The sequence below is a fragment of the Nannospalax galili genome, unplaced genomic scaffold (assembly GCF_000622305.1).
Source record: "Nannospalax galili isolate Female #2095 unplaced genomic scaffold, S.galili_v1.0 scaffold95, whole genome shotgun sequence".
In the NCBI taxonomy this organism is placed as follows: Eukaryota; Metazoa; Chordata; class Mammalia; order Rodentia; family Spalacidae; genus Nannospalax; species Nannospalax galili.
In genome coordinates, this window is record NW_008342393.1 from 1,670,708 (window position 1) to 1,694,549 (window position 23,842).

General features: G+C 42.7%; 1 protein-coding gene across 1 annotated transcript in view; it reads left to right on the forward strand.

Moving 5' to 3' along the window:
- The window catches only part of Nmt1 (N-myristoyltransferase 1), a 46,913-nt gene that overhangs the window by 5,271 nt on the left and 17,800 nt on the right, over nucleotides 1-23,842 (forward strand). Inside the window, exons 2-3 of the mRNA XM_008838221.3 lie at nucleotides 15,479-15,587; nucleotides 18,550-18,694. Of these exons, the coding sequence (XP_008836443.1) occupies nucleotides 15,479-15,587; nucleotides 18,550-18,694 (254 nt within the window). The remainder of the gene's footprint in view (nucleotides 1-15,478; nucleotides 15,588-18,549; nucleotides 18,695-23,842) is intronic.

Below are 23,842 nucleotides of genomic sequence, written 5' to 3' on the forward strand. Positions count from 1 at the left end.
TTGATATGTAGCTGCAACTGACTTTGAATTCTTGATTCTCTTGTCTCCATATTGGGATTATAGGTGTGTGCCGTCATACTTTTTCATTAGATTTTTTTTTGGGGGGGTGCGCAGGAAATTGTGCTTTTAAGATCATAAATAACAAAAGATATCAGACTTTTGGGGGTGTTTTGGAGTAAGAAATAATTAGATTATTTTGTTTCTAGCTTCCTTTTGGAATTTATTTTACAATGTCATCACTAATCACTGAGATGCCTTTAGGCATGGGTTAAGACCCCTTTGATACAGGGTCTCTCACAGAACCAGGAGCTTAGCAGTCCAGATAGACTGGCTGGCCATGAGCTTGGGAACTCTGCCTGTTCCCACCCCTCAGCTGTGTCCCACTTTTTATGTGGGTGCTGGGGATCTTCATGCTTTTTGGCAGACACCTCAGCTATTACAAGTGTGTGGTGGCACATACTTGTTATCTCAGCATTGAGGAGGCAGATGGAGGAAGATGGAACTATATGTTTGAGGCAACCTGGTCCACATAGCAAGTACCAGACTAGCCAAGGGTACATAGGAAGAATTAGAAAGGAAAAAACAAAAAAGATTATTTTCTTCATCTTCCTCTCTTACTCTCTAGGGTAGAGTATCATGGATTCTTAAAGTTTTCATTATTCCCTGATGAAGAGGTACTGTTGCTGGGCTTGGTGGTGCACACCTTTAATTCCAGTACTCAGGATGCAGAGGCAGGTGGATCTTTGTGAGTTCAAGGCCAACCAGGCCTACATAGCGAGTCCAGGCCAGTCAGGGCATAGTGAGACCTTGTCTCAAAAAATAGGAGGTAGATAGACAGACAGACAGACAGACAGACAGACAGACAGACAGACAGACAGATAGATAGATAGATAGATAGATAGATAGATAGATAGATAGATATTGTCACCCATAAAGAAACTTAAGGTACCAGAAATAGTAGCACATGGCTGTAACTCCAGAATTCAGGAGCCTGGGACCACAGGATTGCAAGGAGTTCAAGGTCAATCAGGACTACAGAGTGAGACCCTGTACTTTTTCTTTTAAAAGGGGTTCTAGTTATCTTTTTGTTGCTGTGATAAAACGCCATGACCCAAAGCAGCTTAAGAGAGGAGAGGATTTATTGGCTTAACTTCCAGGTCACAGTCCATCATTGAGGAAAGTCAGGGCAGGAACTCAAGCAAGAACTAGACAGGAGCTAGAGAGATGGCTCAGCAGTTAAGAGCACTGGCTGCTTTTGCAGAGGACCCAGGTTCAGTTCCCAACATCCACATGGTATTTAGCAATTGTCTATACTCCAGTTCTAGGGGATCCGATGCCCTCTTCTAGCCTCTGTGGCACTGTGTAACATGGGTGTACTTATTTACATGCAGGCAAAACACTCATGCTAAAATAAATAAATAATTTTAAAAATTTAAAAACTGGAAGTCAGAACGCTGCCTGCTGGCTTGCTTATATCAGTCCCCCACAGACATGCCCACTGGCCAGTCTGATTGATCTAGGCAATTCTTGTCATGGCTCAGATGACTCTAGGCTGTGTGAAGTTGACAGTGAAAGCTAACTAGAACAGAAGGTCAATTCCATGAAGCTTTCCTTGACTCGCTTCTGTCATCAGACTCTAGGGTAGTTCTAGCCATGTTCCTTGTTGACTTCTAGCTGAGGCTAGCCCTTGGAAAGAAGTCTTTTAAGGCACTCTCTTCAGATTTGGGATTTTCAAAATTAGATCAAAACAGAAATGAAAAGAGAGCCTTCTTCACCAATATCAAATAAGTATTCTAATTCTGGTTTCCAGTTAAGTGGCATTTAAAAAAGGAACTAATCAAGAGATGCTTCAAAGAGAAGTAACTGGAAAGCAGAAGAAATGGAAAGTAAATGAGAGCCTATTTCAGGGAGCCTGCTCTCCACTGAGCCAGTTTTGCTGATTTCTCACATTATTTAATGTGTCTACTCTAAAATTTGTCAGTCTTACCAAGCCAACAATTTAACCCTTTCTTTATGGAGCTGAGAGACTTAGGGACTTCAGGAGGATGCTTTTGTAGCCGTTTCTCTTTAATTTATTTTATTTTATTTCATTTCATTTCATTTTTTTGGTCTTTTTGAAGCAGGGTCTTCCTGTGGCCCCAGCTGTCCTAGAACTCACTATGTAGACCAGGCTGGCCTTGAACTCACAGAGATCCACCTGCCTCCACCTCCCAAGTGCTAGGACTACAGACATGCACCATCACACCCGGCTGCTCTTTAATTTTTGAGAAAATCTGAAATCTCCATTTTAAAAATTGTATTTGTGTGGGTGCTGGGATTCGAACCCAGGTCTTCTGCAAGAACAACCAGTGTTCTTATTCCAGCCTCTTCTGACCTCTGAGGGCATTGTACGACATGGGTGTACTTACCTACATGCAGGCAATACACGCATACACATAAAATTTTAAAAAAAATTGTATTTATTTGCTCATGTGCTTGTGTGTGTATGTGTGTGTGTAAACTGTGCATATGTGCATGATGTACTTTGTACTTGTGGAGGTCAATTCTCCCCTTTCCACCATGTAAATTTTGGAGATGGAACTCGTCATCAGGCTTGGCGACAATGTCTACCCACTAAGCCATCTTACTGCCTCCCTCCCCTAATTCTTTTTTTATTGGTTTCTTTTGCTAGACATGGTGTCATATATCCTAGGTTGGTCTCAAACTTGGAGTAATCTTCCTGCCTCAGCCTCTCAAGTTCTGGAATTATAGGCATAAGCCACAGCTCCTAGCTCAGAAATCTCTTTAAGCTTTTCTTCTGATTCTTTTTTTTTTGGTCTTTTTGAGACAGGGTCTCCCTGTAGCCCGAGCTAGCCTGGAACTCCCTATGTATGTAGACCAGGCTGGCCTCGAAGTCACAAAGATCCAGCTGCCTTTGCATTCCATGTGTTAGGAGGCACGCCTGGCCTCTTCTGATTCTTTAAAGAAAGTGGCCATGTGGTTATTTCCTTTAAGGGACATAAAATATAATGTTCTCTACTAAGAGCACCTAAAATGCCTTGTCAAGGCATGACTTCCTTCTAAAACGCTTCTCTAGTGCTATTGACTGAGAAGCAGCTAAAGGCTCACTGTAGTTCATTCTTAATAACTGTTGCTGTTACTGTTTGTCTTTCATTTAGGAAAACCAGTTTAGTTTTGGTTGTGAGCCTTGGAATTCTCTAAGTTTCCTTTTGACATCTAAAAAGATCCTTTTTGAACTTGCTGAATTTATTTTCCCTACCAGATTGAGTTGTGTTCTCAATCTTTCTGGGTTTTGTTGTTTTTGATGATGCTGTTGATCAAACACAGGGCCATTCACATGATAAGGTGCATGCTCTACCACTGAGCAGTATTCCCAAGCCCCTGCATCCTACAGCAGCTTGATTGAGTATTCTCTTTGGATATGTTCAGCAACCTGTGGACTTTCTTAGTAGGGATTTAGATAATAACAGAGCTGGCTATCCTTGTAAACTCTTATTGACATACCCTTGTCTTCTTCAGTAGATAGGCACTGAGTAATCAAACAGCGTTTGATGATCTTTGAGTTACCAGATCACTACTCACCAAACAAACTTAAAGGATGTTGAATTTCTACATTTATCTCATTCTCATCTTAATTTTTTTTTCTGTTAGCCCTGCTGACTTAGAACTTACTATATAGCCCAGGCTTGCCTTGAACTCCTGATCCTCCTGTTTCTACCTCCCAAGTGCTAGTATTACAGGCAAGTACATCCATTCTCAATTTTAAGTCAGTTATATCAGAGTTTTTGTTACCTCTAAAAGAGAGCTGTGCTTGACAGAAATTGGTTTGTTCAACCCTCAAAACTCCCAGAGAGGGTAAAGGGTGATAGTAAAAGCAATCTTTTGTAATTCCTGCCCACAAGTTGGGGTAATCTTTTTATAGCCCTCCTGAGTACCACCATGGCAGTGGTAGAATGTCAAGAGGGCGACTTGCGGGATCAGCTCTCCTTCCAGCACCTGTGTCTCTTGGATCAAGCTGAAGTTGCCAGGCTTGACAGCAAGAGGCTGTACCTGCTGAGCCATCTCCTGGCCCCGTTTATATATGTAGCTGATGGCTGGCAATGTATAGAGTTTGGGCTATTGTGTGATGTGGCCCTGTAGCCACAGAAATGCAACAATAGGCAGCTGATAATGACTGGGGCACTAGGTTTCCTCCTGTGTGACTTTGAACCTGTTCTACATTCACCTCTGAGCTTTGTGAGTGCTAGAAGGATTACTGATGAATATATCATACCCCAAGGTTAAATTCACTTGCAAAAGAATCTCCCAATGTCTAAAAGCAGAAATAGAAGTCAGGATTTATTTTCAGTAAACTATGGAGAAAAGAATTGACTTCTGGCTTTTAGAGATAGAAAACGAGCTAGAGAAATGACTTAGCAGTTAAGAACACTTTCTGCTCTTATAGAGGAGACCAGAGTTCAGTTCCTAGCACCCGTGTCAGGAGCTTACAACCTCCTGTTACTGCAGCTCTAGGGGATCTAACACCATCTTTTGGCTTCCTAGGATGCCTGGACACACATGTACAGATACACACACATAAATAAAAAAGAAAATAAATCTTAAAAAACAACAAAGATGCCAAAGCTATGTGGCCATGTGCTGTTGTACACACAGGTTGACGCCAGGGGATCTTGAATTTGAGGCTAGCCATAGCAAGTCCCTTTCACAGCCCAAACAGGAGAAGGAAATAAGTGACCAAAAGTTGTGAATTTTATTTTCTTTTGATCTCATAAACCTGTGGTCTGTGTTGAAGACAGTGATGCCATTTGAAATAGTTCCAGGGGAGCTTTTTCTGTCTTGGCTTCTAGGAGGGTGTGACCTAGGGAGGGAGAAGGCAGTGAGTAGAAAGCTGGGAACTGAAAAGTCTCACAAGCGCCCACGAGGGCCCAGCGATCCCACTGCTGCCTGGGAATGCAGCTGTCCTGTGGAAACAGTGCCAAAGACGTTTCACTGACCTCTTTGGGGCTGTAGCTGTTCTGAATTTTATTTTAGTCTATTATGCCTGGAAAGGATCAGGCAAACATATAATTGTTGAACTCTTAGCTGTGTGTTCAGTACAATAGAAGGGGCTGCGAGAAACAGCTGTGTAATATGGTCCTTATGCCCAGAAATTTTTAGTATTGTTGGGAAGTCAAGAAAGAAACATATCATTTTATATAAGTAATTATTTAGGAGACTATAATTTAAAAATCCTTATCAGTAAGAACTGGAAGAGTCAGAGGTGGCTTCAGGATAAAGCATGGTTTGCCTGCCACATGACCTCTTGGGTTTTTTGTTTTTTTTTTCCTTTGGTCTTTTTGAGACAGGGTCTCTCTGCAGCCCCAGCTGTCCTGGAACTCACTATGTAGACCAGGCTGGCCTTGAACTCACAGAGATCTGCCTGCCTCTGTCTCCCAAGTGCTGGGATTAAAGGCATGTGCTACCATGCCTGCCCAACTCGTCCTCTTGTCTTTTTGAGAAAGGCTCTTGCTCAGATTGACCTGGAACCTCATTATCCTGCCTCAGTCTCCCTAGTTGCTGGAATTACTCAGTCTCCCTAGTTGCCCCATGCCTCAGTCTCCCTAGTTCAGTCTCCCTAGTTGCCCCACACCTGCCTTTCCTGGTTACTGTAATACTTGCTCTCATACACTAAAATTGTTCTAGGCCTAGTATGAAAAAGAGTTAATAACTAGGCTTTGGAGGCTTCCCAGATAAATCTTTCCAGGGAATGAGACTAGTATTTGGGGAGAAAATACCACAGGCCTTTAGAGATTGGTGGCTTCTGTGGATACTAGTTGGTTAGCTGATGCCCAATCTGCCTCATTATGGTTTCCTGTGAACAACAGGTTAAGACAGATGGCTCTGAGATTCCTTCTGGCACTGGCAGCTTAGCGCACACTCCCCCAAGATAAGAGCTTTCAGCTCCCAGGCATGCACATTCAAGATCTGAGTGGATTTTGTCATCTTGTAAGAGTGAGGGAGGCCTGTGTTATGGGCCTCCATGTTTCCTGGGAGTTCTCTGCTCCTGCTCATCTGTCAGCTTGCCCTTCCCAGCCACCCACACACACCTGGCTCCACATTCTATTTTAGAAGTGAGTACGGAGGCTCATTTTCCATCTCTTCCTGCTCTGATTTTATATAGGTACATCTGGAAGATTTCTTGTATCTTTGAATTTAAAATTTGGGGCCTTCATTAAAAGATGGCATTTATGTTTTTTAATATTTTATTTATTTTTATTTTATGTGTATGCGTATATTGCCTACATGTAGGTAAGTGCACCTGTGTTGTGCAGTGCCTGAGGAGGATAGAAGAGGCTGTTGGATACCCTGGAACTGGAGTTACAGACAGGTGTTAGCTGCCACGTGGGTGCTGGGATTTGAACCCGGGTCTTCTGCAAGAATAGCCAGTGTTCTTAACTGCTGAACCATCTCTCCAGCCCAAAGATGGCATTTCTAAGTGGGCGTGGTATTGTACCATGTACCGTGGTATTGTACTATGGTATTGCAACCATAGTTGCAAAGGCAAACTATCCCTGAGAATTTGAAGCTAACTTTGTTTACATAGTGAGTTCAAGTACAACCAAGACTACAGAGAGACAGAGACAGAGAGAAAGAGATTGATTTCTGGCGGGGTATGATGGCTCATGCCTGTAATTCCAGTACTCCAGTGGTCAAGGCTGTAGTATCACTATGAGTTCAAGACCAGCCTGGGCTACATAATGAGTTTCAGGCTACTATGAAAGACTGTATTTCAAAAGATAAAATATAGGAGCTGGTGAGATGGCTCAGTGGTTAAGAGCACTGATTGCTCTTGCAGAGGACCTGAGTTCAGTTGCTAATGGTGGTTAGCAACCATCTGTAACTACGGTTCCAGGGGATCTAATGCCCTCTTCTGGCCTCTGCAGGCTTTGCACTTTGCATGACACAGGTGCACTTACATGCAGCCAAAGCATTCATACACATAAAATAAAAATAAATAAATATGCCGGTTGTGCATGCCTTTAATCCCAGCACTTGGGAAGCAGAAACAGGTGGATCAAAGCCAGCCTGGCCCACATAGTGAGCCCTGTCTCAAAAAGACCAAAAAAAAAAAAAGGCTAAGTGTGTGGGGGCTGGAGAGATGTCTCAGTGGTTAAGAACACTGGCTGTTCTTGTAGAAGACCCGGGTTCAAATCCCAGCACCCACATGGCAGCTAACAACTGTCCATAACTTCAGTTCCAGGGGATCTGACAGCCTCTTCTAGCCTCCACAGCATTGCACGACATGGGTGTACTTACCTACATACAGGCAATACACACATACACATAAAAATAATAAATAAGCTGGGCGTGGTGGTGCACACCTTTAATCCCAGCACTTGGGAGGCAGAGGCAGGTGGATCTCTTTGAGTTTGAGGCCAGCCTGGTCTACATAGTGAGTTCCAGGACAGCTGGGGCTACAGGGATACCCTGTCTCAAAAAGACCAAAAAAAAAAAGAAATTAAGAAAAAATGGCCAGGAGTAGTGGTGTACGCCTTTAATTCCAGTACTCAAGAGACTGAAGCAGGCTGATCTCTGAGTACAAGGCCAGCCTGATCTACATAGGGAGTTCAGGCCAACTGTGACTACAAGGAGACCCTATCTCAAAAAACAACAAAAAAAACAAGCAGGGGCTGGAGAGATGGCTCAGCAGGTATGAGCACTGACTGTTCTTACAGAAGACCCAGGTTCGAATCCCAGCACCCACATGGCAGCTAACAACCGTCCATAACTCCAGTCATTGCACAGGACAGGTGCACTTACATATATATAGGGAATACATTCATGCACATAAAGTAAAAAATAATTAAAAAAAAAAAACAAGCAAAAAAGGGTAAGTGTCCTGGTGCATACCTGTAATCCCAGCATTTGGGAAGTGTAGGCAGGAAAATCAGGAATTCAAGGTCATCCTAAACTATATAGCAAGTTTTTAAAAATATTTTTTTTGTGAGCCGGGCGTGGTGGCGCACGCCTTTAATCCCAGCACTTGGGAGGTAGAGGCAGGCGAATCTCTGTGAGTTCAAGACTAGCCTGGTCTACATAGTGAGTTCCAGGACAGCTGTGGCTACAGGGAGACCCTGTCTCAAAAAAAGGCAAAAAAAAAAAAAATTTTTTTTTGTTTATTTTGGGGGTTGGGGATTTAGCTCAGTAGTAGAGCACTTGTCTAACAAGCACAAGGCCCTGGGTTTGGTCCTCATCTCCAAAAAAACCCCAAAAAGACCAAAAAAAAACCAAGGCAACTAAAAATATTTTTTATTTATTTTTATTTTATGTGTATGGAGTGTTATTGCCTGCATGTGGGTAGGTGCACCTGTGTCATGCAGTGCCTGTGGAGGTCAGAAGAGGGCATCAGATCCCCTGGTACTGGGGTTACAGACAGTTGTTAGCTGGCATATGGAAATTGAACCCAGGTCCTCTGCAAAAGCAACCAGTTCTATTAACCACTGAACCATCTCCCCAGCTTTGTTATATAGCAAGGTGGTTTTTTTTTTTTTTTTTTTTTTTTTTTTTTTTTTTTTTTTTTTTGGCCTTTGTGAGACAGGATCTCCCTGTAGCTCCAGCTGTCCTGGAACTCACTATGTCACTATGTAGACCAGGCTGGCCTTGAACTCACAGAGATCTACCTGCCTCTGCCTCCCAACTGCTGGGATTAAAGGCATGCACCACCACGCCTGGCTCATAACAAGTTTTAAAGCCAGCCTGGGCTATATGAGACCTTGCCTCAAAGAACCCAAAAATAAGTAAAAGATGACATTTTTTAAAATTTATTTTATTTTGTATGTATGAGTGTTTTGCCTGCATGTAAGTGCATGTAATGTCTATGGAGGCCAGCAGAGGGCATTGGATCCTCCTGAAACTGGAGTTCATAGGCACTGGGAACTGAACTGGAGTCCTCTGCTATAGCAGCAAGTGCTCTGAACTGTTGAACCATCACTCCAGCCCCATCTCTTCCATCCTCTTTTTTTTCTTCCTCTTCTTTTTGAGACAGGTTCTCCCGTCACAGCTGGCCTAGTACTTGCTATGTAGACCAGGCTGGCCTCGATTTCACAGGGATCCACCTGCCTCTGTCTCCCAAGTGTTGGGAGTAAATTCATGTGTCACCACACCTGGCTTCTCCTTCCATTTTTACATGGATTCCAGGGATAAAGCTGAGGTTGCCAGACTCACATAGCAAGTGATCTCTTGCTAGCTGAGGCATCTCAGCCCTAAAGATGACATTTCATAATTTCTTTTCGGTCTCAGATCTGTCACAATTCATCCCATATTTGCTAGGCTGGTCATTGATACATAAGTTGATCGACGTTGCTTTAGAATGTGAATAGGAACATTTTTGTATTAACTCCCTCCCCCTCTTTCCATAGCAGATACTCCCTGCCTCCCAAAGCAGATTTCATCTCATTCTCTTCTCATTATTTTGGAACCCAAAAGAACAAGTTAACTTTGATTTGCTGTATTGTGAGTTTATGGTTCTGGTCAGTTTCAGTTTCAAATATATCAAGATGACTTGTAGTCTAGATTTATAAGAACTCAATCTTCTTTTTCTTGTTATGTTGTTCAGGCTGACCTCAAAATACCTGAGTTAAGCAATCTTGATGCAGCCTTCTAAGTGCACCATCTTGCTTGCTTCCAGTCCCTTTAGAAGGTCTACTCTCAAGGGCTATGAGCTTGGCATCTTGTTTTTTAATTTATTTACTTTTTTTTTTTTTTTTTTTTTTTTTTTTTTTTTTTTTCCCTGTAGCCCCAGCTGTCCTGGAACTCACTATGTAGACCAGGCTGAAGGCTGGCCTAGAGCTCCCAGAGATCCGCCTGTCTCTACCTCCCCAGTTCTGGGATTAAAGGTGTGCGCCACCACGCCCAGCTTATTTACTTATTTTTATTTTATGTGTATGGGGTTTTGCCTGGATGTATATAAGGGCATATATGCCATGCAATGCCTGCAAAGGCCAGAAGAGAGCGTCCCCCCTGGAACTGGAGTTTCATCTGTTTTTTAGCCACCATGTGGGTGCTAGGAACTGAACCCTGGTTCTCTGAAAGAGCAGCAAGTGCTCTTAACTGCTGAGCCATTTCTCTAGTCTGTGAACTTGGTGTCTTTTTTTTTTTTTAATTTTATTGTAATTTATTTAATTTTATTGTAATTTTATTTACATGAGAGTATTGCCTGTGTGTAAGTGCAATGCCCATGGAGGTCAGAAGAGGGTGTTGGATCCTCTAAAACTGGAGTTACAATAGTTGTTAGATGCCATGTGGGTGCTGGGATTCAAACCCAGGTCCTATGCAAGAACAGTCAGTGCTCTTAACTGCTGTGCCATCTCTCCAGCCCCTGAACTTGGTAACTTCTGAACAATTAAAATTATTATAATGAACATGAAAGTTCACCCTACTGGACTCCTTGGAGTCTCTTCTCTGATTCATTTATATTCCTTTTTGGGACTCTTAGATGACCATGATGACCTCTTGTGTTCTTATAGTTGTAGTTCAATATCTCAGTAAAAATAACTTGTAAAAGTAAAGCATAAAACAAAAACAAAAACCTTCTCTTTGTTCTTCAACTGTCTGTACACTTGATACAGAAGTTGGAACAGCAGGTTGTCTAATACCTGTATGTGGACATTCAAGGCAATGTAAGAAAAACCGAATTAACTCTCTAGTTTTAGTTTGGGTCTTGGAGTTGGACAGGCACTGATATTGGTAATAGGTAAAAATAAGAGTAAGGGCTGCAGAGATGGCCCAGTGTATAAGAGCCCTGACAGCTCTTGCAGAAGACTAGGGTTTGGCTGTCAGCACCTACATGGCAGCTAACAACTGTTAACTCCAGGCCTAGGGGGATCTGATGCCCTCTTCTGGCCTCTGCAGGCACTGCACACATGTGATACACTTACATATATACAGACAAAACACTCATACACATAAAATTAAATTTAAATAAAAAGCAAATCCGGGGGCTGGAGAGATGGCTCAGTGGTTAAAAACACTGGTTGTTCTTGTGGAAGTCCCAGGTTCGAATCCTAGCACCCACATGGCAGTTAACAACTGTCCATAACTCCAGTCCCAGGGGATCTGACAGCCTCTTCTGACCTCTGTGGGCTTTGTAGGACATGGGTGCACTTACCTATATTCAGGCAATACACGCATACACATAAAATAAAAATAATAAATAAAATTTAAAAAAAAGCAAACCCAACTTCTACCATCACCCAAAACAGAACAGAAGTATAGCCTATCATCTTTCCACAAAAATGGGATTTGTGACATGATAGTGCATGCAGCATCTCTCCTGAAAAGGCACAAGCAAAAGCAGGAAGGTAGATTTTTCTTTTTTGAGACAGGATCTCATTGTATAGCCTTAGGAAGCTTAGAACTCACTGTAGACCAGGCTAACCTCAAACTTACAGTGATCTTCCTGTGACTGACTCTCAAGGACTCAGATTACAAACATGTGCCATCCTGCTTGGCCTAGGAATGTACTTTTTTTTGGTTGGGTTTTTGGTTGCTTTGCTTTATTTTGTTGTTTTTTTTTGAGAAGGGTCTCACTATGTAGTCCTCGCTGGCTTGAAATTCACTGTGTAGACCAGACTGGCCTCTGCCTCCTGAGTGCTGGGATTAAAGGACCTGTGACACCACATCCAGCTCTTTCTCATTTTTATTTTTCTTCATTTATTTATTTTTTATTTTATATGTACAAATGTATTGCCCGCATGTGTGTAAGTGTACCCGTGTTGTACAATGCCTGTGGAGGTCAGAAGAGGGCATCAGATCCCCTAGAACTAGAGTTATGGATGGTTGTTTGCTACCAAGTGGATGCTGGGAATCAAACCTGGGTCTTTTGCAAGAGCAGCAAGGGCTCTTACCTGCTAAGCCATCTCTCCAGCCCCCTATGTTTTTTTAAGGTTTTTTTTTTTCTTTCTTTCTTTTTTTGGTCTTTTTGACACAGGGCCTCCCTACAGAGGTCCTGGACCTCATTATGTAGACCAGGCTGGCCTTGAACTCACAGAGATCTGCCTGCCTCTGCCTCCCAAGTGCTGGGATTAAAGGCATGTGCCACCATGCCCGGCCAAAAATGATTTTTTTTAAAAAAATTATTTTTATGGTGATTCATGCACAATGCACAGAGACCAGATAATTTATTCCATAAACCAATAGGAATAAAACATATTAACTAGATTTTAGACCTTTCAATACTACGCACAATCCTGAGACTAAAAAGACAGTATCTCCAAAATAAAACCATATAGAGTTGTGATAGGTTCTGAATTGGGCCTATATTTGATAACAAAATTGAGTTATTAAAGGAGAAGAAGGTATCCAAGTCCATGAGTGGCCATGGTTCCTGTTCTTTGCTGTGGCCTTGGGAATTTCACTGAGTATCTGGTTTTAAGGAGCTTACCTTTTCTTAGTCTGAATGTTATCAGTCTTCCTTTGTGTTGTGCTTTTGTGTCTCATTAATAGAATATTTAGCAGGAACATTTGTGTCCAGACTTCATGACCATGTGCTTGGTCTAAGGGAACTTCAGCTCCTTGACTTCATAATCTTTCTGCATTCTCCAATAGGAGGAGATAAATATGAAGACTCTGCATGTAAAGAAATGGTCGTATGTGTCTATTAGATGCACTTTTTTCTCCAGCATTGGGGATAGAATCTCCGTATCTAGAGCATGCTGGGCAAGTCCACTGCCACTGGCTACATCCTCAGATAAGGGTAGTATGTGGTTGCAGATTACCTGCTCCATATATATGTATTCACAGTGCCACTGATGGGATTTTACCATTTTACCATCTCTCCAGCCCCTCTTTTTAATTCTTTTTTTTAAAAAATATTTTATTATTTTTATTTTATGTGTATAAATGTATTGTCTCATTTACTATGAGATGGTGCCAATGTTCAAATGACCCCCAAAGCACTTTGAAACCCTGAAGTCTCTTTCTCTGTTCCTTTTTTTGAGACAGGGCCTCACAGAGGTCTGCCTTCCTCTAAGTGCAATAGTTCTTGAAACAAGGTCTTGGCTGTATACCACAGGTTGGCCTAAAACTCAGCCAGGGTTTTTCTGAATTGTATTTTTGTTTGCTTGTCTGTTTGTTTTTAAAATAAATCTTAATTTTTTTCATTGTTATGTGTCTGAGTGTTTTGCCTGAATGTACGTAAGTGTACCCATGCATACACTGCCCATGGAGATCAGAAGAGGGCATGTGAGTTTTGGGAACTGAATCTGGGTGTGCTGCAAGAGCAGCCAGTGCTCTTTTTTTCAATCTTTTTAAGTTTTATTTTATGTGTATGCATATATTTCCTGCATGTAGGTAAGTGCTCCCGTGTTGTGCAGTGCCCCCGGAGGTCAGAAGAGGCTGTGGGATCCCCTGGAGCTGGAGTTACGGACAGTTGTTAACTACCATGTGGGTGCTGGGATTCGAACCCGGGTCTTCTGCAAGAACAGTCAGTGTTCTTAACTGCTGAGCCGTTTCTCCAGCCCCCAGCAGCAGCTAGTGCTCTTAACCACTGAGCCATCTCTCCAGCCCCTCTTTTTAATTCTTTTTTTTAAAATATTTTATTATTTTTATTTTATGTGTATGAATGTATTGTCTGCATGTATGTGAGTGCACCTGTGTCATGCAATGCCATGGAGGTCAGAAGAGGGTGACGGATTCCCCTGGAACTGAAGTTAAAGACAGTTGGTAGCCGCCACGTGGGTGCTGGGAATTGAAAACGGGTCCTCTGCAAGAGCAGTCAGTGCTCCTAACCATTGAGCCATTTCTACAGCCCCTCTTTTTAATTCTTTAAAAAATTATTTATTTATTTATTTATTTATTTATTTATTTATTGTGTGTATGTGTGTGCACGTGCGTGTGCACGCACACAGGCACACGTGTGGAAGTCAGAAGACAACTTGCAGGGGTCACATCTCTCCTTTCACCCAGCCTTGTGCATACCAGGCAAGTGTCCTACCACTGAGCTATACCCTCAGCCTCCAGCCCCCAGTCAGATTCTTTTTAAAACTTTTTATTTATTGGGGCTGGAGAGATGGCTCAGAGGTTAAGAGCTGGCTGCTCTTGCAAAGGACCGAGGTTCAAGTCTCACCTCCTTGGTGACCAGGCCTGCATGTGGTGCCTATACATTTAGGTAAGACACTCATATACATAAAAATAACAGTAAATTTTTATTTTTACTTCATGTGTATGTGTGTATTGCCTGCATGTGTATGTGTATACCGATGTCGTACAATCCCTGTGGAAGAAGAAAGAAGAAGATGTCAGATTTCTTGGAACTGGAGTTACAGACTATTGTTAGCTGCCATGTGGGTCCTCTGCAAGAGCACTCAGTGCTCTTAACCCCTGAGCATCTCTCCTTTTCTCTCTTTACCATACTGTCTTGTGCTTTAAGTTTAGTTGGGGAAGACTCAGTAAACCAAATACACTTGGTGAATAAGGACAAAGGATTCAAAAAAAGGTTACTACTGCCTTTTGGCCGTTCTTTTAAATTCAGGGCCCTAAGGAAGTGGTGGTGGTGGTAGTACAAATATTCTGTTGAGCGTTATCATTGTCTTTGGTGCAGTCAGCCTGGCAATCTAAAGAAATAAGTACATGGGGCTGGAGAGATGGCTCAGTGGTTAAGAGCAATGATTGTTCTTGCAGAAGACCCAGGTTCAAATCCCAGCACACACATGGTGGCTAACAGCTGTCCATAACTCCAGTTCCAGGGGATCTGACACCCTCTTCTGTCCTCTGAGGGCATTGCATGACATACAGGTAGGCAATAGACATAGAATAAAAATAGTAAATAAAATATTAAAAAAAGAAAGAAGTACGTGGTTTCCATCCCAAGTCCCCAAAAGGGATGTAGTAGCTCGTGCCTGTTATCCCAGGACCCAGGAGACTGAGGGAGGAGGATTGCCATAAGTTCAAGGCCGGCCTGGGATACATAATACCAGGCTAGCCAAGGCTACCTAGCAAGATCTTGTCTCATAAATAAAAGGGATAGGGATGTAGCTCAGTTCTTAGTGCTTTCCTAGCACCAGGAAGCTTTGGGTTTTATCCCCAGCACTGCATAAACCAGGTAGGTAGAACACCTGTAATCCCAGTACCCAGGACTTGGAAGCAAGAGAATCACATATTCAGGGTCATCCTTGGAGGCCAACCTGAGCTGCTTGAGGCCCTGTCTCCATGAATGAATGAATGAGTAAATGAATGAATGAACAGAAAAGGCACTTTGAAAGTAGCAGGACTTGTCTTGAATAGTGTTTTCTCCTGAGCAACTGAGGGTGGGAGTGGGGATCCCTGTGCTTGCTGGTGCCCTCCAAATGCCCCTTCTGGGAGCTGGGGTCTCCAGTCTGCTTCTGAAGCCAACAGGCATGATTAAGGAGGGTTTGCTCTACAGAAAGCCCTTTTGTCAGTGTAGCTTAAGACATTTGATTTTTTTTTTAAAGCCTGCATCAGCTTTTACTTTGCCTTACAGTGGCTTGAGTCCAGCCAATGATACTGGAGCCAAAAAGAAGAAAAAGAAACAAAAAAAGAAGAAAGAGAAAGGCAGTGACACAGATCCAGCCCAGGATCAGCCTGTGAAGGTAACAAGGATGCTCTGTTTTCTTATGGCTGATAAATTTTGAGTTAAATGTGAAAGATAATTTAGATTGATCATCCCCACTGGTATTGTTTAAAGATGGAAGAAATCCCAATGCTTTCTCTCCTCTAGACCCAGGTGATGAGACTGTTCACAGTGCCTTGAAAGACCTGGCAGGTTAGACACTGACTCTTAAGCATGGTATCCCTGAAAATTGCAGGTCATATTGCATATGTGTGCTAGGTGCTACAGAGAAATGATGTGACAGCCTCTGCTGCCTAGAGCAGTGCTTCTTGGCCTTCTGTATCTTAGGCTCCTCGCCATTAAGTCTTATGACCTGAATTCGATTCCTGGGGCCTACCTGGTTTGGAAGGAGAGACCTGACTCCCAAAAGGTATCTTCTGACTTCCACACATAGGCCAAGACATGTGCATGCCCACACACTTACACACATGAACAAAATAAATTTAAAAGGAAATTCATGAGGCTGGAGATATGGCTCAGTAGTTAAGAACACTGGCTACTCATGCAGAGGACCTGAATTTGGTTCTCAGCACCCACATGGTGGCTAAAAAGTGTTTGTAACTCTAGTTCCAGGGATCCAACACTACATCTCAAGCCTCCTCTAAGGCATAGTTTTTTTGTTTGTCTGGTTTGGGTTTTTTGGTTTGTTTGTTTTTTTGTTTTTTCTTTTTGTTTTTTTGAGACAGGGTCTCACTATGTAGTCCTGGCTGGTTTGGAACTCACAGAGATCCCACTGGCTGTTCTTCTCGAGTGCTGTGTGCACCACCACATCTGGTCTATAGTTTATTTTTTTGGTCTTTTTGAGACAGGGTCTCCCTGTAGCACCAGCTGTCCTGGAACTCACTATGTAGACCAGGCTGGCCTTGAACTCACAAAGATCCACCTGCCTCTGCCTCCCGAGTGCTGGGATTAAAGGCATGCACTACCACGCCTGGCTGGCCTATAGTTTTTAAAGGACAGTTTGTAGAATAATAATCATTGAAATTTTATTTTATTTTATTGCTTTGTTTTATGTTTTATTTTGTGCTTCTATAGCTTGAACCAAGTATCTTGTACATGGGAAAAGTACTCTACCACTGAACTATACATCTAGCCCCCAGTTTTACTGTGTGTGTGTGTGTATGTGTGTGTGTGTGTGTGTGTCTGTCTGTCTGTCTATATGTCAGTGCATATGTGTGTGCATGTGTGTATGGGAGGAGCTGGGCACACGCTCTACAGCACACATCTAGAAGTCAGAGGACAACTTTTGAATTGGTTCTCTCCTTCTACCATATTTATTTATTTGTCTTTTTGATACAGGGTCTTCCTGGAATTCACTATGTAGACCAGGCTGGCCTTGAACTCAGATCTGCCTGCCTCTACCTCCCAAGTGCTGAGACTACAAGCATGTGCCACCACGGCCGGCTCAAGCCTCTCATTTATTTTTTTAAAAGTTTTTAAAGGAAACTGTGTATGAATGTTTTATGTATCTGAGGTAATGGGGTGTTGAGTTTTTATTTATTTATTTTATTTTTTCAGTCAGGGTCTCATGTTACCCAGGCTGGCCTTTAACTTTCTGTACAGCAGAGGCTATACTTGAAGTCCTGATTCTCTTGTCTCAACCTCCTAATTCCTGAAATTACAGGCTTGTACCACTATACCCAGCTATAGGGTTTTGTTTTTGTGCCTTCCACATTCTGCATTGTTTAACATTTACACTCAGCTTTGTCACTTTTGGTTGGCATCAAACAACATGAGATAGGGAACCATACTATAGATAGATCTGAGTGTGGTGGTGTACTCCGATAATCCCAGCAGAGACAAGAGGATCAAGCTCGAGGCAAGTCTGCTCTACATAGTGGGTTATAGGCCAGCTACGGTTACAGCAAGACCCTCTCTCAAAAGAACAAAAATAAAACAACAAAACCCCATAGGCAACACCCACTAACTAACTGTCGCTACTCTTGTCTAGTTCTTATATAACATATAGCTTCTGGGATTAGTATTGAAGAACCACTCACTTTCTTTGAGTTGTACCCTTCAACTCTAGAACTCTTGGGTTTGTGTGTGTGTGTGTGTGTGTGTATGCATGTGCTATGTAGATATATGAGTGTGGAAGCCAGATGTCAATGTCAGGTGTCTTCCTTAATCAATTGCCACCTTTAAAAAAATATTTTGTAGCTAGGCATGGTGACGTACGCCTTTAATCCCAGCACTCGGGAGGCAGAGTTCAAGGCCAGCCTGATCTCCATAGTGAGTTCCAGGACAGCTGGGGCTACAGGAAGACCCTGTCTCAAAAAGAACAAAAAAAAAAAAATTTTATTTTTATTTTATGTATATAAATGTTTTGCCTGCAGGTGTATACATGCACCATGTACCTGCAGTGCCTGAGGAGGCCAGAAGAGTGCATTAGATCCCCTGGAAGTGGGGTCATGGACTGTTAGGTGCCATGTGGGTGCTGGCAACCAAACCTGGGTCTTCTGCAAGAGCACTGTTGTCCACTTCAGCACTGAGATTACAGTCATACACCATCATGTTAAAGATCAAGCTCAGGTCCTTATACCTAAGTGGCAAGCACTTTACCAACTTAGCTCTCGCTCTAGCCCTGAACACTTGGTTTGGTTTTTGAGACATGATCTCATTATGTAGCCCTGGATGACCTAGAACTGATTATGGAGACCAAGCTGGCCTCAAACTCACAGAGATCCACCTGCTCTGCCTCTGCCTCCTGAGTGCTAGGACTAAAGGCATGCATCACCATGCCCAGCTTTCTCTTGGTTTCTTGGTACAGGATCTCATGTTGCTGAGGTTGGCCTTGAACTCCTCATCCTTCTGCCTCTACCTCCTGTGTGCTAGGATTACAGATGTATATTACTACACCTAGAAAACTCTTGGATTCGTAATGAATCAAAAGTCTCACTAACACAATGGGCCTTTTCTTTCTCCAATTTTGTCCTGCCCAGATGAACTCTTTGCCAGCAGAGAGGATCCAGGAAATACAGAAGGCCATTGAGCTGTTCTCAGTGGGTCAGGGACCTGCCAAAACCATGGAGGAGGCCAGCAAGCGAAGCTACCAGTTCTGGGACACACAGCCAGTCCCCAAATTGGGTATGTGTTTTCTTTGTTTCCTAAGTGAGAGCAAGGAATGTCCCTTTGCTGTGCTTTTGTGGGAGTTTTGTAAGGGAGGGCTGTAAGGCCCTAGAATTCTTGGTCATTATTCTTTGAGAATAGACTTTAAAAAGGAGTATTGCAAAGACTTGTTCAGAGACCTTATCGTTCCACAGTGGCACACGCCGAGAACAAATGATGATTCTTTAGTCCATCTTCATCTAGTATAGATCTACAGAGAAAAACAGGACTGTGGTACATGATGAGTGGGGACATCTGCCGTGGGTCTATCTTTGTATTTAGATTTGTGAAAGACTATTTTTCTGGACAAATGTGTAATCAGAAATGAGAGGAGTCCCCAGCCCCCTCCCCACTTCTCTCAGCTAACACATGCTTACTAAATTTGAAGTGACAGTCATGGTTCAACTCCTGGAATACTACCTATCTGTCTTTCTGTCTGTTTGTCTGCCTGTCTGACTGTCTGTCTATCTAACTATGGATTTCAATCATGATCCCTTTAAAAATCTATAATTAACTTCTGAAGAAATTTGATAGACAGAAAGGATTCCAGAAGGGACTGGGTGTACTGAAGTTCCAGATATCTAGCAGGGTGTGAGCTACAGCTGGCCTCAGTGGCTAACTTCAGAGGTTATGGTTGACAAAAAGTTTCATGAACGATTGGGTCATGTTTCTGGACCCACTGGCCCAATTCCTGATCTGTACGTATATGAATGAGGAGGTAAATTTTTTTCTTAATTTATTTTTAATTTTTTGTATATGGGTGTTTTGCCTGCATGCACGTAAGTGCATCCATGTGTGCAATGCCTGCAGAAGTCAGAAGAGGCATCAGATCCCCCTGGAACTGGCATTATGGAGGGTTGTCAGCTGCCATGTGGGTGCCAGTGCTCTTAACTGCTGAGCCATCTCTCCAACCCTCCTCCCCCTTTTTTAAAGACAGGGTCTCTCTAGTCTCTAGTACCAGCCCACCTGGAAGTTACTATGTAGACCAGGCTGGCCTCAGTCTTACAGCGATCTATCTGCATCTGCCTCCCGAAGCCTGGGATTAAAGGCTCCTGCCATACCTGGCATCCTTTTTTTTTGTCTTAGAACAAAACAAAACATACTCTAGCACCAAATGTAAGTGATGATCAGGTTTTCAGTGTCACTTCTCTCCAGAAACATGGTAAGACTTGGCAATACATTGTAGGTTGTAGGCAGAGCCAGATCGACTACAAGGAGGTGACAAAGGCAGCTGTGCTCAAGATTTGTCTGCAGAGGTTTGGAGCAGACATATAGGTATTTCTCAATTTAAAGTATGCTGTATCTGGATGGAGAAAGCAGGTGGACCGCTGTGAAATTGAAGCCAGCCTGGTCTACGTAGCGATTTCCAGGGCCAGCTGGGCCTACAGGGAGACCCTGTCTCAGCAACAGCAAAATTAAAATTGGAAGTACAATTTTTGTTGACTGTGTGTTGATTCTGCAAGATGATAAACTTATAAAATCCTAAAGTGAACCATCATAAGTTGGGGACTGTTATACTTAAGTAGAGTCCTGCCTATGTAGGGTATGTAGGTTGGGAATGACCTCAGAGCTCATAGAAATTCAGGTCCCACCCCAGACCTACAGAACAAGAACTTGCAGAGAACTTACATCTATGCTTGTGAAGCTGCTTGGGAACAGATTTAGTTGTCAGGCTGGCCATTACCCAGAAGCCATCTGAGGAGATATGAGCACGGGAGTGGGGGGGTGGTGGGATTGTTTGACAATGAGGCGATGAGTGCACAGATTCCAGAAGCACCAGTCTGACTGCTTCCCTCATCTTCAACTATTGGGGCTGGTGTTGGTTCACACAGTACTGCTGTTACTAGGGTGGGTTCCCACTAACCCTGAAAAGGAGCTGAAAGTGTGTGGAGAGCCTCTCAGTCTATCTCTAGTGAACTCCCTAATACTCATTTTGTGGTGGTTGCTGTGTTGGCGTAGTTTTTTTGTTTTTTGGGGGGGTTTTTTGGTCTTTTTCAGCCCCAGCTGCCTGGAACTAATGACAGTAAAGTTCATGCCTATTAAGTATACGCTGTTGAGTTGGGCTTGGCAGATAGGTCTGTTATTCCTGCTGCTTGGGAGGCAGAGACAGGAAGATCACAAATTGAACGTTATCCTGAGCCCCAGAACAAATTCAAAGCTGTCTGGATAATTTAGCAAGACCTTGTCTCCCAAAAAACAAAGTATACTATGTTTATACACCCCTTACCTTTAGAGATTTAATCTTAAACTTTGTTCCACTAAAGGGACCCAAAATTATGGGTTTAAAAATCACTCTAAGCTCACCAGGCGTGGTAGTGCATGCCTTTAATTCCAGTGCTTGGGAGGCAGAGGCAGGCAGAACTCACTATGTAGACCTGGCAGGCCTTGAACTCACAGAGATCCGCCTGCCTTTGCCTCCCAAGTGCTGGGACTACAGGTGTGTGCCACCACGCCCCGGTGTTTGCTCATGATTTTAATCCCAGCACTCAGAAGACAGAGGTAGGCAAATCTCTGTGAGTTCAAGGCCCATCCTGGTCTTCATAGAGAAACTCAGGCTGCATAGTGAGACCCTATCTCAAAAGAAGGAAAAAAAAAAAAAAAAGGCAGTTTGCATACTAATAAAATGGATTACTGTTTTTTTCCAAATATTTTATCTATTATTTTTATGTTATGTGTATAACTTGCATGTATTGCCTGCATGTATGGAAGTGCTCCCATGTCCTGCAATGCCCACAGAGGTCAGGAGAGGGCATCAGTTTCCCCTAGAACTGGAGCTATGGACCATTGTTATGCTGGGAATTGAACCTGGATCTTCTGCAAGACCAGCCAGTGCTCTTGACTGCTGAACTGACTCTTGAGACCTGTGATTGTTTATTCTTAACATAAAGAATTAAATCCTGAGGTTGGAGAAATGGCTCAGGGGTTAAGAACACTGGCTACTCTTGCAGCTCACAACCATCTGTAACTCTAGTTCCAAAGGATCTGACGTCCTCTCTGGCCTCCTTGGGTTTTACACAGGCAAAACACTTAATAAATAAAATAAAAAAAATAAATAAATAAAATAAAATGAATAAAATCTTTTAAAAAATAATTAAATCCTGTACCAGGTATGGGTATGATAACACACACCTTTAATCCCAACCCTCTGGATTCAGAGGCAGGTAAATCTCTGTGAGTTCCAGGCCAGCCAGGCTGCATAGTGAGACCCTCTCTCAAAACAACCCCCCCCCCAAAAAAAAAATTAAAAAGGAATTAACTCCTGAGTAAAAAAGGACATAGAACATTTTCAACAGTTTTTAAAGTTCATCTATATTTTGAATTTTGTAATAATTAATACTGAGATTGCTGCTTCACATATATACATAACACAAGTATGTTTAGGGCCACTTTACAGATTGTGAAATATTGTCCTAATCCCAAACCAAAATTGATTTAATGATTTTTGGACCAGTGAGGTGGCTCAGCAGATAAAGGCACTTGCTGCCATGCCTGACAACCTGAGTGTAATACTCCAGACCAAATGGTGGAAGGAGAGAATTGACTCCCACAAGTTGTACTCTGACTCTACTTGCTTATGCACATACACACACACACACACACACACACACACACACACACACACAGGATAATTTAAAAAAGTAAGACAAGGGGCTGGAGAGATGGCTCAGCAGTAAAGAGCAGGTGCTTCCTATGCACAGGCCTTGAATTTGGTTCCTAGCACCCATGTTGTGTGGCTCAGAACTGCCTGTGACTCCAGCTCCAAGGAGATCAAATGTCCCTGGCCTCCTGAGACATCAGACATGCACATGGTACACATACTTACAAACAGGCGACAGATGAACACATATACATGAAAATAAAAGTAAATATCTTAAAAAATGTAAAACATGGAGCTAGAGAGATGGCTCAGTGGCTAAGAGTACTGGCTACTCTTACAGAGGACCAAGGTTTGAATCCCAGCACTCACATGGTAGCTAACAACCATCTGTAACTCCAGTTCCATGGGAACTGACGCTCTCTTCTGACCTCCTCAAGCACTGCATGACATGGGTGCACTTACATATATGCAGACAATATACTCACACACATAAACAAAAATAAATAAATAAAAATTAAAAATGTAAAACAGAGCTGGAGTGATGGCTCAGCAGTTAAGGGCACTAGCTGCTCTTACAGAGGACCTAGGTTTGATTCCCATCACCCACATGATGGCTAACAACCATCCCTAACTTCAGTTCCAGGGAATCCAACGCCCTCTTCTGACCTCTGCAGGTACTGCACAACACAGGTGCAGCTACCTATTAAAAGATTTATTTCACACATGCCTTTAATCCCAGCACTCGGGAGGTAGAGGCAGGTGGATCTCTGTGAGTTCAAGGCCAGCCTGGTCTACATAGTGAGTTCCAGGACAGCTGGGGCTACAGGGGGACCCTGTCTCAAAAAGACCAAAAAAAAAAGTAATTTTTAAAATATATATTTCAAAAATGTATGTTTATTTGTATGTGTGTGTGTGTATATATATATGCTGCGTGTTTGGGTACACTGAAGTCACAAGAAGGTGTCATATCCCCTGAAACTGGAGTTATAGGTGGTCATGAGCCACCAGTGGGATATAGATGCTCAAAAGTGAATTTGGGTCCTCTTGAAGAGCAGCATACACTCTTAACTGCTGAGCCATCTCTCCAGCCCAGCCAGCAACTTTTAAAATTAAGCATTCTAACATGATATAATCCAAAGATATGCTAATTTGATACTTACATACTGAAGAATAACAGGAAAATATTTCTTATTCTTTAATTAAAACTTTATTTTTCTATAAGAGCAGAAAACTTCATAGGTATGGTAATTCATGATATAAGAGTAGGTTTTTTTGGGTTTTTTTTGGTCTTTTTGAGATGGTCTCCCTGTAGCTGCAGCTGGCCTGGAACTCCCTATGTGTAGATCACATTGGCCGGATCTCCCAGAGATCTGCCTGCCTCACCTACCTCGGCCTCCTAAGTGCTGGGATTAAAGGCGTGTGTCACTACCCCCAGTTTCAACCCAGTTTTAAGAAGCTTGGGTCTGTATAACAGTTGGTGTATACCCTGATTGTCTCCCTTATTAGATCATGTCATCTTTCTAGTTACC